Source organism: Canis lupus, chromosome 19, assembly GCF_048164855.1.
Source record: "Canis lupus baileyi chromosome 19, mCanLup2.hap1, whole genome shotgun sequence".
Lineage (NCBI taxonomy): Eukaryota > Metazoa > Chordata > Mammalia > Carnivora > Canidae > Canis > Canis lupus.
Window position 1 is genome coordinate 23,495,241 of NC_132856.1, and position 18,075 is coordinate 23,513,315.

Sequence of the window (18,075 nt, forward strand, 5' to 3'; positions counted from 1 at the left end):
AACTTGGAAAGCTATTAGGAAAATTGTATCAACTATATAATGGCCTATGTGTTTATTAATTTACATTAAGATAACAAAATAAATAATAAATATTGCAAATATATATAACTCCAAGCAAAGGAAATCATAAAATCTAACAACACAATGATTTTTCTTTCTGGAAGTCACAGCATAGTTAATATTTTTGCTCTCCTGACTTTCTTACTTGTTGTAATTGAACAAGAATGCTACTTTGTAGGCTTTTGGTATTATATAAAGAACAAATTAAATCTCTCCAACACAGATTAATTCCAGTATAATCAACTCATTGTTTGCATGAGGAATAATGAGGTATCTAATAAAATATAAATTATCATTTTAGGTGTATTATTTCTGGTTTAATAAATGGTCAAAACTGGTATCAAAACAGAAAACTTGGGTGCCCAGTGAATAAGAAAACAAAGAAAAATGGTTTCACTGAATTATTAGCTGTGCTGAAAATGCCTAAAAATATACTGTAAGTTAATGGAGAAAAAGTTGCCTTAGCAACATGAGCATGGACAAAAATCATAAATAAAACCCCACCAAAAAAAAACTAGTTTTCAATAACCTACATGTTAATTTAGCTACTAATGAATTAACCATACATTAGTTCATCCTAGGATTAACCAATCTCCTTTTTCTTCAATGTCTTTTTCTGCATCAAGGACATTTTTATCAATGTTAAGATGCTTATATATTCCTAGGGTTTGAGACATCTTGAACACGCTAGACAGGAACTAGGTAAGTGTGACATGTCGAGGTTTGAAAAGAAATCGGGTTGAGAGCAGGAACAAGACGTGTGACTAACAAGTCAAGAGCTGTTACCGAGCTCAGGCCTGAATGGAAGGCTGTTGGCAGAGACAGGTCCAAATGCCACATCACCAAGGCTGACTCTTCACTGTGCTCTCCTCTCCTGTGAGAGGCTGTTTTTGACACAAAATATCAACCATACATGAGGTATGTCAGCTAACGTGGGCTCCAAAGGATTGTGAAAAGGAAAATCCGGATTAAATTTTTTATGTTCTCTTTGGAGGGGAGGAGGGAGGCCATGAGGAACCAATTGTATTGGGCAGGCGTCATGGAGGCACAGAAAGGTGTTAACATGGAGATGATATTAATTACTATATTTAGGTAATTAGTAACTAGAAGTTATTATCTCATTATCAACAACAATAAAGCAGAATCATTTACTGAGCACTTTCCATCCATCTGACACTGTGTTAAATGCTTCAGGTCTGTGCTAACACAGAGGCTGCAGACCACATGTAGCTACTGATAGTGCTGGAAATGTGGCCAACAATGTGACCGAGGAAATGAATTTTTAATTTTTATTTCATTTAAAACCAAATTTAAAGACAATACCCAATTTTGTTACCAGAAATCTTTTAAATATATTTGAGACAACTTGGGTATATGAATCTACTTTTTCAACTGTAAATCTCAGAGAAGCTAAACACAGGTCAAGTAATTCTGATGAAAATTTAGCATCAAATTGAAAGGTATTTGCAGATGTAAAATACACACTTGGTTTTGAAAACCTGGTATGAAAAACCTAGTATGAAGACTTAACTATGAAAAATAGAGTGTAAAGATCTTGTTAATAATTTTTATATTGATGATATCTTAAAATGATAATACTTGGGATATCCTGGGTAAAATAAGATATATTATTAAATTGATTTTCCCTGTTTCTTTTCAGCGCTTTTAACGTGACCACAAAGAAACTTAAATTGCCATATGTGGCTCACATTCCACGTCTACTGGGCAGTACTGATTTAGGTGAACAATCTCATTTAGTTCTCATGAAAACTTCTCCGGAGCAGGTACTAGGACCTCCATTTCACAGATGAGGACAGTGAGGCCCAGAGTGAATAATAAACTTGTCCAGTCTCCTAGTTAAGTATTGGTACCAAGCTGATCCTAGGTTTTCAACAGGGAAACTGATTATGGTTGCATCCCCAAAGCGTAAAGAAGCATACCAGCTGGCACGAATGGAAATTTAGCATCCAAATAATAATTTACTGCACTGTATGTATGTTGAGACTACCAGGCTGAAGTCATAAGGTTCTGTACTTCTCATAAATTCAATCTTTTCAGATTAACCTGCCTGTCATAAATATCACCAAACACTTAACAATGCAGGAGGAGCAAAGGCCATTACTACAGCCTGTCTTACCAGACGAGGGATTCCAATTAAATTCCATCAAACCACACGGAGCCGATACACTTTGACAAGCACCTTACATCCAAAACCTCCAAGAGCCTGGAATTTTTTTTTTTAATTTGCTCCCCCTTTCTCTTCTTAAGAGACAAAAGAAAACCCAGTAAAATGCTGAATGGGGTAAAAGCAAACACAACAAAGTTAACAGGGACCTATAAATGGCCCTTCAGAATTTGTAAAAACACAAAAACAAGAGGGCGCATTTCCATCACTGCACAATATGGCTTTTGTTTAAGAGCCAAGTCTCAGGCTTGAAACGTGTTGGTAATAAATCAGCAGGCATTATTTTAAATCAACTGGTTTTATGAAATAAGCCAAGAGTTGAAAGAGGCAGGACTAATTACCAACATTCCTTGATGAATTACTTAGCGGCGTGTGCTAAGTCAATGTGCGTCTACGTCTTGATCCCCAATTTTATCCCATACTTATTTCCCAGGAGGTAAAAAGAACATGTGGCTAATTAAGGCACCGATCTCCACAGCCAGAAGTACTCAAGGTAAGATTTCTTTCGAAAAAAAGAAAAGGTTCTTTGCCTGGTACTTATTAATCTAATTTTTACTACTTCACTAGAAAAACAGAGCTAATCTTGTCACCTTTAGGCAGTCTGAACTACCATGCAGTGCTCAGAAAAAAATGTTACATATTTGTAATTTAGCCAATAAGAATTTCTTAAGCCCTTCCTAACCAGCAGGAATGTCTCTGGTTTGTCGCTTCTAATTAAGTCTCAACAAAATTTCTAGCTCCTAAATTTTAATTATACAAAACTCAGGGCCAACGGGGGAGATTACAACAAAGCTATGCCTGGTGGTAAGGTAGCAGAGATCTGAATTTTGCTTTTCATGTCGGGCCTCTTAACTACTTTTGAAAATTATTCACAACCTGGTGATTCAAATTCTTTTCTTCGTTTTTAATTTTCAGGACCGTAGTATACCTTGCTATCTTTCCTGCAGGAAAGGCCATGAGAGTTACAAGGATGCGTGCAGGTCTAGTCAACTCATCCAACAGAAGAACCATACTCAGAAAGTCGGGAGTGAAGAGAACTTTGTCAAGGCTCCTCAATAAAATGCACTGGAGACACTCATTTTAATTATATTAAGAATGCAGGCCCACACTCTCCTAATAAAAATATAAGGCCTTTGACCACCACCATCTCCAATCCCAAAACCCACTCCAGAGGTAACTAGTAGAAACAGTTTTGGTATAGATTTATCTAGACCCTTTACTAAAATATCATTTTTTAAAGAATGATTTTAAATCAATTCTTTTCCTAAGACTACTCTCTAACACCCTCTAAGACTACTCTCTAACAGCCTCCTACTTCATCTGCTTTATATACTCTCATTTTGATTCATCCTATTTGTGCAACGTTATAAATTAATACGCAAAAATATCTAACTTCATAAACAAGGTCTGAAAGACTAGTGTATTGTCAAGGACTCCATTTTCCTTAAAGTTGAAGATGATATTCAAAGAAGTCAATAAAAAGAGACATATTCAGGACAAGAGCTAATAGTCTAGCACTGATTGCAGCTATAACCTTGCACAAAGCCATTATGCTGATTTACATATTTTTAAACACAGATCCTGCCCACTTATTTTAGTAGGGCAATGGTAAAATTAGATTGTGCTTACACATGTCCATAATCTCTGTTGTTCAAGGGTGTATTTATAGAATATGGTCTTTCAAATCTAAGTCTTTCCTCTCATTGCAGGGAATAAGTAGGTAACATTTGTGAAGACTAGTGACCTTTCTGTATAGTAATATAAGATTTATTACAGCTGACATTATTCACTTAAAAGCAAACTGAAAAATAATCAGAATTGAAGCTCCAGTTTTAAGTGTTAAAAGCTATAATACTGCAGGGGACAGGGTAAGGAAAACTATAAATGCAACCATAATTTCAGGAGAAAATTCCTATTAAAAGATTGTGTGAGTCCACCATAATCAATATTTCAAAAGCAATTTACTGCAAAACAAACACATTATTAAAATATACATAGCTATAAAGGACATGAATTGTGATAGCTTGAGTCAACAGGATCTTTAGAACATAGGTGATCCTGAGTTATGATTTTTGAATGTTGTCACAGAAACTTTCAATATAGTGGGGTTTTTTTGTCCAATAGTGATACTATAACTAAACCCTAAATTGCCATTGTGGTCAGTGTGGCTGAGCACTCTTTTTATACAGTAAGAACACATCCAGATCTTTCATATGGTATATCATGGAGACTCAGGGATCCACTCTAATTATTCAATATAGATGGCCTCTTAATAATTCTAAATGTGTCAGATCATGTATCCTTCCATTAAACCTACAAAGCTCCTCTATAGCTTCTGAGTGGGAGCTACCACTCTGCTCTAACAATTCTGTTATTGATGATTCTTCAGAAGTGTTGAGTATGTCCTTGCATGTCCTTGAGCTCTATAGAAAATGCAGAGGCAGCACGGGATGTGGTTATAAGTAGATAGGGTAGGGTGTGGAGCCTGTGCCTCAGTTTCCTCATCTGGAAGATGAGGCCTATTCTATGCAGCCCATAGGGTTGCTAGAGGAATAAATGAAATAAAGAATAGAAGTATTTAGTCTACAACCCAATACAGCTGATAATCAATGTCTGTATAGTCACGGTCTTTCCTCCTCCACGTTGCTTTAGGCAATACTGCATTGACACCAGTAATCTCTTTTTTTATTTACTTATTTATTTTTTTATTAAGTAAACTCTATCATCAACATGAGGTCATGAACCCAAGATCAAGAGTTGTACGCTCTACCAACTGAGCCAGCCAGGCACCCTACACCACTATTTCTTTTTAAAATTTTAAGCTGTGGCCTGAAGCTGTGTAATAAACATCTGCCACAGGTCCAAGGCTACCATGTCACCTGAGAGAATGACACTGTTACTTCTCCCTCCTGAAGTTTCTCGGGCCATTTACTCTAAGTGGGGTGCTACATCAATGGTTAAGCAACTTGAACCATGGAGTCTAACTGAGTGGGTTCAAATGCAGACTGTATACCTGCTTCCCCAACTTTGGATGAGCTGCTTAGCCTCTGCCTCATTTCCCACATCTGTGACATAAGGATACTGGATATGACAAGCATGACCAATATTCCAACAGTTCTCCTGGGGAGACAAAGATGGACTGGAATGTAGGAGTCCCATTTATGAGAGCCTCGGTAAGTGTTCTCTAAACAAAGAGAAGAGTTGAGCAAAGTGCTAAGCACTCCACAGGAATGTTTCTCAACCTTTTTTTCATCATCACCTCCCTTAGGAGCCTTTTTGGACAGTTTTTTCTCCAAATTGCCTCTCCTCAATCTCACACCCATGAAATTGTTAACGGGCACCTATATAAACTTTATATACTAGGGTCCTTTAGAGGCCCAAACCGCTGTAACATCTATGACTTCTTGCCCTCCAAGGACCAATCCCTGCCCTCTGGGGGGCAGGATCACCCTTGTTAAGGATGCGTCCTCGACAGATCCCATCACATTAAAAAGAAATTACCATTCAGAGCCAAATAAAAAAAAAAAAAAACCCACTTGAATTGTCAATCCTAGGCCCCAGACCTTAATATTCTTCATAAGATGCCACCCTAACCTCCACTAGTACTGAATTATGAGAACTGCATCAATGAACAAAGACACATCTATTAGCATGGCTTCTTTTAACAGCAGGAAGAAAAGGAGCTGAACAGGCACCGCTCACAATCCACAAGATGATTTCGGTGGTTGCAAAGTGGCTCAGTGACAAGATGATAAAGATCCTTGTGTTTAAAGTGTCCCTCCCAAACCTGCAAGGTCCAGGTGTCCGCTGCGTGCAGCTAGCCTATCTACAACCTAAGGAAATCAAATCATCCAGATTCTATTTTATCCCTCGGCCACATAAAAATAGCATTGTGGTCATACGAGGAGAAATTGTTTACATTTTGTGCTTATATTGCCACGTGAACAGGTGATTAGAGCTGATATTTCAATGTTTTCAGAAAGGTGGAATTAATTCATACACTTAGCTGTGTCAAGATTAAATATTTTGTTTTAGATGGTTGCTGCTCCCCATGGGCCTGCCCATTTAAGCGGACCAGGCCTATAAATCTAAGCAGAAATGACTCTCTTCGCCAGCATTTCTAGTTACTAGTCATTGAAAGCAGTGCAGATGAAAACAACATCTCAAATTAATCAACATACATTTACAGATAGTCTTACACTACTTAGCCTGTGTTAAGTTTGATTTTACCAATGTAAGACAAGTCAATGGAGCACATTTCTGTGCCAGCCCTGAGATGACTAAATCCACAGGGCTTGTAAGCAGCATGAGAGGGGCTTGTAAGCAGCATGAGAGGCAAATGGTTCATCAGTCAGTGCTCATGGAAGCTAGCACATACCTGTAACCCCTGAATGATCTAACTGCTTTCCAAACACAGAGTAAGAAGTCCCCACTCTAGGAAGAATAGTTTAAAGCAAGAGACTCATAGTAGAATCCAGAAGAAGAAATTCTATTTCTTTTGCTTGATTTGTAAACATGAACAAAGAGAAAGACAAGATTTACGTCTACCTGGTCAAAACCGCCTAATATATTTCTCCAGAACTCACTCCCACAAAAGGCAATTGTGGAGTGGGAAAACAGCTGAGGTCAGGGAGTCTGTATCCTAAACCACTAAGCACAGCTCCTTCCAAGGAGCTCGAGGGAGGGAAGAGGTAAGAGGGAGAGAAGAAGGGAGAGTTTTTGTTGGATTTTTCTTCCCTGCTGTTAAATTTGGTTCCATGTTAACAAACATGGTCTATGATTTTTAAAAATCAGTAAAAATGAGTTTTAAAAAGAAAGAAAATTATCTTATGTGTCACACTGAACACATCAAAGTGATACAACCAGGAGACTCAAAGACCCTGTAGGCAAATGAAGTCTCTGGGAGGATGAAAAGCTGTTTGAACCTGGAGTATGTTTGCTCCCCTCTGAAGAAGGATGTGGCCTTCCAGACACTAAGTTTGATCCAAAAATGAAAGGACACCAAAGTTTATAAATAGTTCTGAAACCAAGGCTTACAGAATATGTATGTCACACTGTCTAGAGACAAAAACATACGATGGATCACAGATGAACAAGAATAAGTATGTGACAGCTCACAGACTATAGTACTAGAAGAATTCTTGGATGTCCTTTCTTTTGGGGGCAGCACCTATAGCAACAGATTCCCTAAGAGGAAAAATCCAAGCCTATCTGAGACATGCCGTACCTGTTCTTGCTTTCTGTGGCCACCATGATGCAAATTAGGTTCTGTATTCCCAGCTAAATAAATCAGGAACAAAATATAAATGCATAGTGGAGTATGCAAATAGTCCCTTTTGCTAATCTCCAATCCACCAACCCACAGGAACTCTACACACCTTTTTTCATGTTTCTGTATTAACCTAAAGGAGAAGCAACACCTTCAAAATTCTACACCAGGTATTCTTCAGGAGTTATGGACAAAGGCCAGCAATTCAGTCATTCACCTTTCCCTAACTAATGAAATCTCATGGAATACTGAGTGTAGAACAAGGTGACAAGGAAGCAGGACTTCTATCTTAACTCACCAGAGTAACTATCTGAATGGGAATCCCGTATTATTACACAATCAAGTAAATTGAGTTTACAACATAGTGGGCCCTGGCAAAGTGTTTGTAGACTTCATACACCAGCAAGCACCATTTCAAATTTTGTGGCAATCTGCCCAATTTCTTGGATTATCCAAGATAAAAAGGAAAAAAAATTAAAATAGTCTTGCAAACTACTTAAAATAGCCTAAAGTTACAAAAATATCCTTTTTCCTTTTAAATTCATAAAACCTTTCCCCCAAAGCAGAACTCAAAATTTCAATGTACCATCCAGTCCAGAGAGAACACTTTGTCTTTAATTCTTTTAATTCCAAGGTGAAGAAAAGAAGGGGATGAAGGAGGGAAGGGAAAGCCTTGGCAATTCCCTACAAAATTCTGAACAGAGAAATGTCTTCAAAGTATAAACTAATGTTTTCAAGTTAAGAGCAGTCAGAGCCCATGTTGTGGGAGGGAACGAAGGGAGAAATTCTGATGAACCTGCCAGTTCAAGATCAGAGCAACCAGGTGCTCCTCCAATCAGCCAGCATTACAGATGAGACCGCGAGACACAAGCCTGGTGAGTGTGCGGAAGGTAACACAGTGCTTGGGACTGTGATGCTTCTTTAGCTATGGGACCTGACATGTATCCGCAGGGCCCACTCCTGGTTTCTCTGCTTTTGTTTGAAAGAAGCTAGATCAAACTGCAAAGCTATGATTTGCATGACTTCATGTCAACGAAACCCACCTGTAGAAGACACTGACTGCTTCCATTATTGGTTCTTCACTTAACTTTCTTGTTAATTGATAATTTGAAATACAAGGTGTGTTCACTATGATGAATAATGCATTACATACACTAAGTGCTGGTTAATTTATGATAAAGAAGCATCCTTAAATTATAATACCCAATTGAGTCAGGTTGTTTTTAAGAAATCCGGGCAATATACCTAATACAACAGTAAGACTAATCAGTCCATATCACCCAACATGAAAATCAATAATAAGAAGAAAGCTACAAAGTAATTAAATATAGAAACAAGAAGCTAATCCCACAAAGCTTCGCAATTTACACACTAAATGGTGAAAATGTGAGGAATAAGTAGTAATGCAAATTTCCACCCCCTACTCTGAATTCCAAAGACTGGCCTTAAGTTTACAGGAAGCTGTCAACAATTTTTAAACATGCTTTTTAAGTTCCATTTTTTAAGCCTAACTCTGCCAAGAAAAGGAATTAACCTGAAAACATGAAGCTAGCTTTTCAAAATCATTCAACCCACTGATAGTAAAATGTTGGTAACGAGTTTGTGTATGTGATCTATCAAGTTCTCAAAAACCAGTAGAAATGGGGAGATTTAAACAGGATTCTCTAGCAAATGCTACTACATCTGACTGTATACATCTACCTTCACTGAGAAGCAGGTATGTCGGTTTAGCAATTTAAATCGTCAAAAATGAAATGAGGAATTTACTCAGGCTACATTATGAAAAAATATTTATTCAACAGAATTTGTATCATAACGTAGTCAATTACTATACCCACTAATTACTCATTCCTTGAAAATGTATATTTGTAGAAAAATGGTCCAAGATTAAGCAAATTAACTGTTTTTAATATATTAGCCATTTAAGTTTACAAAATTATGCTTATAATTTAAAAACATAAAAGAGAAAAGAAAACAAGACCATATTTCTCTCACCTTTCTACAATAAATATTTCATAATAATATTTTTATATAAAAAAGTTTTGAAAATATGTAAACTATTGTCAAGTACAAAGTCCTTAATTATCTAACACCATCCCCTACATGCTATGGTCCTCAAAAATATTATTTCAATTTCTTAGAATGTCATTTGAGAGAAAATTACATATTTTTATTTAGTCTTTTATCAAAGGGTACTACAATCTAAAACATCTATCAAACCCATCTGCATTGCTATGCCAACTAAACTTTCTTTTTTGTATGACACACTTTTCTACTTTATATGCTGAAGTATAAAAATGCACAAGTTAAATAAAGATAAACTATATTCAGCTTGAAATATAGATATACCAATTGCTCATTTTTAGTTAGATTGGGACTCCTGCTTCTAATAATTTATTTGTGCTTTAATTTTGGACATTTTTCTGTGATCCCTAAATTGAAGATTGTAGCTCAAGCCACTGCTACCAGGACACAGCAACATATGAAGAAAAATGGGTATATTATTCAAACCACATGGTACAGATTTTCATTCTAAGCATTTTCAAAATAACATTTTAAGTAATAAAAGCATTTAGGAATGACACTCATTTTTAAGATGATACAGAGATGGTATTTCAATGCATCTGCATGGGTGATTTCCGCACCATCACCTGTAACTGCCTTAAAGAGACACTGATTGCAATTAATATACTTTAACACAATATGAAACATTACCTTTGAATTGGACACAAATCACTACTACACAAATCCATGTCATCTCTTCTACAATATATCCTTCAGATTTAAAAAGTAGACTATTAAGGTGAATAAAATAGACAAATTTCTCCACATTATAATTTAATTCATATAATTTTAAATTCATCTAACTTTAAAAGGCATAGACAAAACAACTGTGATTCCTGTGAACACTAGACCATGTAAATCCTAAATTTATAAAAACTTAATGATTGTCAATTTTCACCTAAGCAGAACAGAAAGATTTAATGCAGCATCTCTTCCCAAAATGCTTTTACGGTTTTATTAGGGTGGGGGGCAGGGGAACAAAATATCCGTTAATTGTAGCAATACCCAGAACTTCAATCACATCAGAGTAATATTTTATGCTAACCTGTTTGGATCTTTTTTGCCTCACAAAATTTCTGCTTTTTTTTTTTTTTTTTCAGCGAAGAGCTTCATTCTTTCATAACTACATTTTAAAAGTCTATGCAATTTACTTTAAATTTGTTTTTCAAGAATCTTTCCTAGTTCCTGGTAAGAATCATACATTGCTTCCAGTTATAACACATCATCTCTCTATTTACTTTAATTGTCAACTTTAAATAGTGGGAGATGTTTTTTTCTGAGCACACGAATGAATGCAGAGACCAACAATGAATCACCAGTGTGTAAAGTTCACATTGTTTAATGAACAGTAACACTTGGGACTCTTCCGAATGAATCAATTAGGTGAATGGGTTAAAAAAATGTTCTTTTAAGTAAAAAAAAGTTCCCTTAGTTTCCTTTTAGCTTTCCTTGCATCAGTCATATTTAAGAGTTGGAATGTTTATCTTTAAACAAGGAGTACATCCCAGTGTGATGTGGAGGACACATGTGTGAGATGGGATTCTATTCTTAGACTTGTTACAGTTTTCCCCAGTAATTAGGAAGCTATATGTCCCTGATAGAATGATGCTAACAAGCTCCTGCAGTTTCTACTCTAACAAGAAATCAAAGAGCCCCCAAACAGACCACTTCAGTTAAAGGATTATGCATTCTGGTTATTAAAGTGAAGAAAGCTCTCCTACAGTTTTATCCCAGAAGAGACTTTCTAAAACAGTCAGATTCCAGAGCCAAGATTACTTACTAAATAAAGAAGAAATTTAAAGGATCGCCATGGAATGTTTGGAGGGAAAAAATACATGAAGTTACTAGAAGAGATTCATTTCAGGTAACTTGTACATTTTGAAACTTTCCCAAAGAAAATAAATTGAAAGATATCATTACAACAGACACCTATTCGCACCTGCTATTTCTCATGGAGCATCAACACTCTTCCTCCATTTAGTGAGGGCTACTACTAAATTCGCAGTTACTTTGCACCCTTCTTCGGACATGCAAAGTCATGTAGCCTTAGTAGAGTTGGCATCGACAAGACCAATACGATTCAGATGGGTTAACCTGACCAAAAACACATTCCAGTAAACAAAATACCTAGGAAATGGAAAATGTTGGTCTGGAAGAGGGCTTGGCCCAACGGACAAGAGTGACACGTACCTTGAGGACTTCCATCGGCACCTGGGTGGCAGAGGGAAGGGTGGTGGGCACGCTGACGTTTATGGCTGGGGTCTGGCTCACAGGCACTCTCTGTTGCATGAACTGGGCCGCCTGCAGCTTCTGCTGCTGCTCCCTGCGCTCCTGCTCCTGCATTTGCTCACGCATGAGTTGCTGGCGTAGCAAGATGCGTGATGTCATACTGGAGGAGCTTATCGGAGGCTTGGAGGCCCCAGGATGCTCCTCGGAACTGCTGTGGGAAAAAAAAAAAAAAGGCACAACATTTAGTTTCCTAATGAGACCTTTCGTTTGCATTTCGGAGGATATCCTAAATTGTACCAAACTATGAAATGATCCTGTGCAAAGATAATCAAGTTGCAGAATGGTATGCCACGTAATTGAAAACCAAGAGGTGACAGGATTTAAGTCATTAGGAGTTGAATTAAAATAAGTCAGCTTGATTGCATCTAGGCATTTTTATCATGAGGCTTAATTTTTTTTTAACATTTTATACCACATACTACTCATCACCACCAAATATAGCGCCGCCATATGAAGTGCCAAGAAGCAGTGCGTCTTAATGGCACCCAGATTTCCACATTTAAAAATAAATTGCTTGATTTGCTTTTTCATAACTGAATCTAACCAAATAACTACTCCTACACGTTATCTAAATTCCTTGAAGAGGTCTACGATGTTTACTAACTTGAAATCATTTAAAGGAAAGGTGAACTTTATCATGAGGAAATTCTGTGAGGATATGGGAAGTAAAAACCATTAATGAAAGAAACATTTTGACCAGAACGTGAACACTGGGCTCAACTTCACACTTCGAGAAAGGGGGCACAGGACGAGCTGGTTTGACAACGCAATTCTCTGTCTGGTTTTCTTTGTACCGTCTTTTCTCCTTATTCATCTTGGCAAGCTCTCTCCTACATGTGTCTGCGAGTTCCCCATGCGGCCTACTTCTAATGGTTTTGGTGCTTGCTCTATCCAAAATTACAGAAAAAGCTTAAACACTAGTCCTAAGTTAGGAAGAAAAGACTTCCTAATTTTCCTAAATATGGGTTGCAACTGCTTATCTTGCCAGCTCTACAGCATCAACAAGTTATTAAACCTCCGTCTGCCTTAGTTACCTTATCCGGAAAAGAAGGATAATAATAGTTTTTTACACACTTACTCATTTATCAAAGAGAGCGGGTTTAAAAACTTGTTACATTTACTTATATTTTATGGCCCTACCTCTTCTGGATTTTGTGAAGATTAAATAATACATAAAATAATGCACATAAATTGCCTAGTACAAGTGACATATAGTACTGCCTCAACAAAGGTTTGTCGTTGCTGTTATTATTAGCCGCAATTTTTCGTTATTTCCAACAATATGGTTTTCTTAAAAAAAAAAAAATCTCTGCTTAGGCCAAACAATTTCAAAACCTTAGTACCTAGAAACAGAAAAAAAAGTAACATTTGAGAAAATATTCACTCCAGAGGAAATCACTCATCAAGGGAAATATGTGCAGCTTTAGCTTTCTTCCTTGAGTATAAACCCCAATATTGTCTTTACTTTCCAACAAAAGGCAAAATAAAGCCTTTAAGCCATTGGCTGTCCTTATGAACTCCTTAAAGAGAGGAACCTTTAAACTCGGCAGGTAACAAAACACACTAACAGATGAGGAGATGTTTGTGTTTCTTCCTCACACAGTTCCAGAAAAACTACATGATAAAAATCACGCCAGCAGTAAACTCACTACTCACTGCAGGAAGTGAATTCAGGTCATTGTGCTATCACAATGTATCACAATTTTCAAGTAATACTATGCAGCCATTCAAAATGCTGAAGAAATACATTTATGGTTGGAATAAAATCTACACAATATAGCATTCCTAGAAAAGCCAGCTTCAACAAAAAGTATTTGGGGGTATGACCCAGTTTAAAAAAAAATGTTCACCACCGGAAAGAGTTTACTGACAATGTTAGTCTGAGATATTGCTGGCATATACTATCACAAACTTTTAAGAGACACATATTAAGAAAAGCATAAGACAAACAATATTATCAAAATGCTGTAATATTCTTCAGACAACTTGACTCAGAAATTTCATCAATGAAAAAAAAAAAAAAAGAAAAAAGAAATTTCATCAATGGACTGTTTTCCTAAGAACATAATTCAAAATGTGGAAAACCTAGCATTACAAAGCTATTTACAAATTGCAAAATATTCCAAACCACCTACATTTTCCCCCTATTATGAGAATGACTAAGTAAAATATTAGGGGAGATACTGATCAAAAGGTACAAACTTTTAGTTATGAGATCAGGTTCTTGGATCTACTGTTCATCATGGTGACTATATATATATAGTAATAATACTGTATCGTACCCTTGAAATTTGCTATGAGAGTAGATCTTAAGTGTTCTCATGGCAAAAAAAAATAAAAAAAGAAAAAAGATAGCAAGTAATTGATGGTGTGCTAATTAGCTTGACTGTAATTATTTTACAATGCATATGTATATCAAATCATCACATTGTGCTCCTTAAATATATATGGTTTTTGTCAATTATGCCTCAATAAAGCTGGGGGAAAAATAAGCAAATCAAAAGATTTAAGTATACAATAGATACTAAAAATGTAAATTATAATACATGCATTTTATAACATACTACTTTAAAAAACTGCACAAAACAGAGCAAAGTGAGAAAAGTACATAATAAGAATAAAAAGTGGGAATCAAAAGTGTATTTATGTTTTAATTTAAAATAAGTAAGATGTGTACACAAATACATATATGCCTAGCAGGGACTGATCCTAGCCATCAGATGGAAAGTGGAATTATAGCTTAGTTTCTTTCTTTTTCTTTCTTTCTTTCTTTCTTTCTTTCTTTCTTTCTTTCTTTCTTTCTTTCTTTCTTTCTTTTTCTTTCTCTCTTTCTAGTTTTCCCTCTCTAAATTAAATTATAATAAAGCCAAAATATTTTTTTTTCAATGGCAGAATCTGTATCACTAATTTAAGAACATGAAGAACGTGAACTAATTTGGGAACATGAAGGAATGACTTAAGTAATCAAAGTCATCCTTCGCCTGGAAAGAAAGACACAAGGTCCATCACACACTGTATTTTGACAGTAGGACGGGCAAGTGCTGATGGCATCCAGTGCATTGGTTCTCGTGGATGTCTTCAGCATTCTGGAAGACTTAAACCCTCTGTCCTTTACAGTTTCCTACAGATGCACACAGATTGAACAATGTGAACACCTTGCTTATTATTTTAATACCTTTTACTCATCCACACAGTAGGAACACCTAGACGTTACTCAAAATAATCTAGTCACCAGATAAGTCTCAACTAAAAGAGCATAAAAAGCAAATGTATTTTCCCACTTTTGAGTATGTGTGCAAAACTCAAATGTAGCTTCTTTAACCAAGAAAGGAAGGGGAGGGGAGTAGCTCTTAAAAAATAAATAAATAAATAAATAAACGGTCTTACTATTCAAAGCCTGTCAGGTTAAAACATTCCCAGAGAGACTGATCCTTTTGATAAAAACAGGAGCAAACCTTTGTGCTGTAGCAAATGCAGCTGTGGAATAATCGCACTAATTAGCTGCTCAAGACAAGCCATTGGCTGTGATACTGGGGGGAAAAAATCCTTTCAATTAACAGTAAAGCATTCTTGAGACATCTTAAATTAAAATTACCGGTTATCAACCACACTAAGGCTTCAGACTTTAAGTTCACAACGATACCATTTAAAGCATTTCCCATCAGAAAAAATATGCATATTTATACAGTATACCCATATAAATAAATTGAAACTCCAATAAAGAAAACTTAGCAGAGCTCAGCTAAATAAAATTATTTTAATAAATCGTCTCAAAAAAAAATGCAAAAGGAAGACCGCAGTCACTTCACTGCACACACTCCCTGCGGGGTCTTTCTACATTGTTAAAGAGGACTCCCAGATCTTCAGCTTTACTTTGCATTTTTTAAAGACCCCTGTCTCTTAGAAATAATTGAATCTGCAATTACAGACAAAAATAAAGATATCTACCCTTCAAAATGTTAGCAGGACTAATGAGCATCAGGTTTTAAACTCAAAGTCGTGGTTTATTTGAGAACACTACACGTGGCTACAAAAGCTTGTTTTTAAAATGAGGACCTGATGCTTTCGTCACTAAAGATAAGCAAGGAGAGCTGTCCAAATGAATCGAATTTTTAAAGCTAACTGAACTCATCGGGGCCCATGAAGCTCAATCTGTATTAGGTAATCCTAATTCTGTGAGTCTGATTCCTTTTAATCAGATTATGTAAAGGTCATTTATTCAACAACTACTCAGTGAGTGTTCTCTCTGTGCCAGGTGCTGGAGATACCTGGTTTCTAATCTCACAGAGTTTAAAGCCATGATCACAAACATTTTTCTGAGATGCCTTAAAATTAAGTCAATTATCCAGATTATCTGACCCTTAAATAGTTCCACATGGGACGGTGTATCCCTCACTGTAAAAAATCCTCCTTTTAAAGCCAAATGAAGGAAAGGCAAATGCCATTACTAGCATTGACCCAAAGTACTGGAGCCCAACACCTGAATTCCCTGAGAGCTGCAAATTTCTCCACAGTGATTACATGGAAGAAGGCCATCAACTGGACTCAAGTTCTAGCTCAGTCACTGCTGAGCAGCCTAATCTTTAATGAGCCATTCAACTTCTCTGATCCTCTCCAAACCCTACCTCCCTAATGCACTGCTGTGACTGAGTGCACAAACATTATGTATGTTAAAGTCCACAACACAGCAGCTATTAGATGGACACCACTCAGCCACACATGGGACTGAATTCCCCCCTCCATAGATGAATTTGTATTTTAACCTTCAGAGCCTCCCTCTTCTCTATGATGGTGCAAGTATGTGGACATGTGCTCCAAAGTAGCTCATATATTCCTAAATTCAGTCAATTCAGGGATCCCTGGGTAGCTCAGCGGTTTAGCGCCTGCCTTCGGCCCAGGGCGGGATCCTGGAGCCCGGGATCGAGTCCCACGTCGGGCTCCCTGCATGGAGCCTGCTTCTCCCTCTGCCTCTCTCTCTCTCTCTGTCTTTCATGAATAAATAAATAAAATCTTTAAAAAAAAAGTCAATTCTGTTGCTTTCATCAATCACTTCAACATCAGAAACTACATGAAATCTAAGTGACATCAGCCTAGTCACTCCTCATCTTTCTTTTTTTTTTTCTTCAGATTTTATTTATTTATTCATGAGAGACACACAGAGAGACACAGGCAGAGACAAAGGCAGAGGGAGAAGCAGGCTCCATGCAGGGAGCCCGATGTGGGACTCGATCCCGCGTCTCCAGGATCATGCCCTGGGCTGAAGGCAGCGCTAAACCTCTGAGCCACACAGGCTGCCCCATTCCTCATCTTTGACAGTGATGTCAATATCTCTTTAATAGACCTAATGGTCCAGTTTGGTCTCCATATCATGGTCAGCCAAGGCAAGAAACCAGATGTCATTTGAAGGATGTCTCTAGGCCGAAGGAAATGACACACTTTTCCCTGTGTTTCCTCTCTTCAATTTCTCAGGCAGAGTCCAGCTCTGCCACTGGCTAACCTGTGACCGTGGCCAAGTTAGCTGATCTCTTTGAGTTTCAGTTTTCCTTATTTATAAAGACTGTTTGATACATCTGCCTGTCAACATTGTGATGAGGATTAAAATCTGCAATAGATGTAAACAAAATTAGCACAACTGGAACATAGTCCAGTAAAGTGGAGCACAGTTCAAAAATTAAGAGTAGAAGAAATACTAAATCATAAACTTGCAACTTCCTTTTTGATGCAAAGAAGCAATTTTGTATAAGCCCGTATACAAGTTGGGACGACAGCAGATCTGTCTCTTGAGATTTAGGGAATCCCTATTTAATTCAGAAAACAAAACAAAGTTTTGCAGGCGTGGCGGGAGATGTTCTCATGAGCTGTAAGGTAAAAATCTTAGCATTTTTCTGGGAAAATTAATCTTCATTAATATCATTAAGTTGAGAGAGCTGGATGCCTAGCATTTGCCTGCACTGGAGTATAATATAATAGTGTCCAGGAAAGCACAATGGCTAAGCTTCAAATACACAGTGGAGACACAAGAAAGCACACAAGTGAGAAAGCCAGGTCATAGGTTAAGGCGCAAGAGTTTCCAAATGTAAGAGTAGCTGCCACAAAATTAGCTGAGGACTCTGTTCCTGCCACCATCAATGGGAATTCTAATTTCAGGTAAGGTGAGGCTCAGGAATCAATATGTCTACAAAAATTCTGCAGCTGACTCTGATGCCTG

At 37.0% G+C, this 18,075-nt stretch overlaps 1 protein-coding gene across 25 annotated transcripts in view; it reads right to left on the reverse strand.

Annotated features, from left to right (window-relative positions):
- The window catches only part of MITF (melanocyte inducing transcription factor), a 218,486-nt gene that overhangs the window by 77,308 nt on the left and 123,103 nt on the right, over positions 1-18,075 (reverse strand). For 19 of the 25 annotated variants that reach the window (XR_012011790.1, XR_012011789.1, XR_012011788.1 and 16 more), the window contains one exon: positions 11,769-12,018. Coding sequence is in view for 22 of the 25 variants with exons in the window: in XM_072785424.1 (XP_072641525.1) it covers positions 11,769-12,018 (250 nt within the window). In the remaining 3 variants the exon portion in view is untranslated. The remainder of the gene's footprint in view (positions 1-11,768; positions 12,019-18,075) is intronic. The other 6 variants (XM_072785410.1, XM_072785408.1, XM_072785419.1 and 3 more) reach the window with 1 other exon arrangement.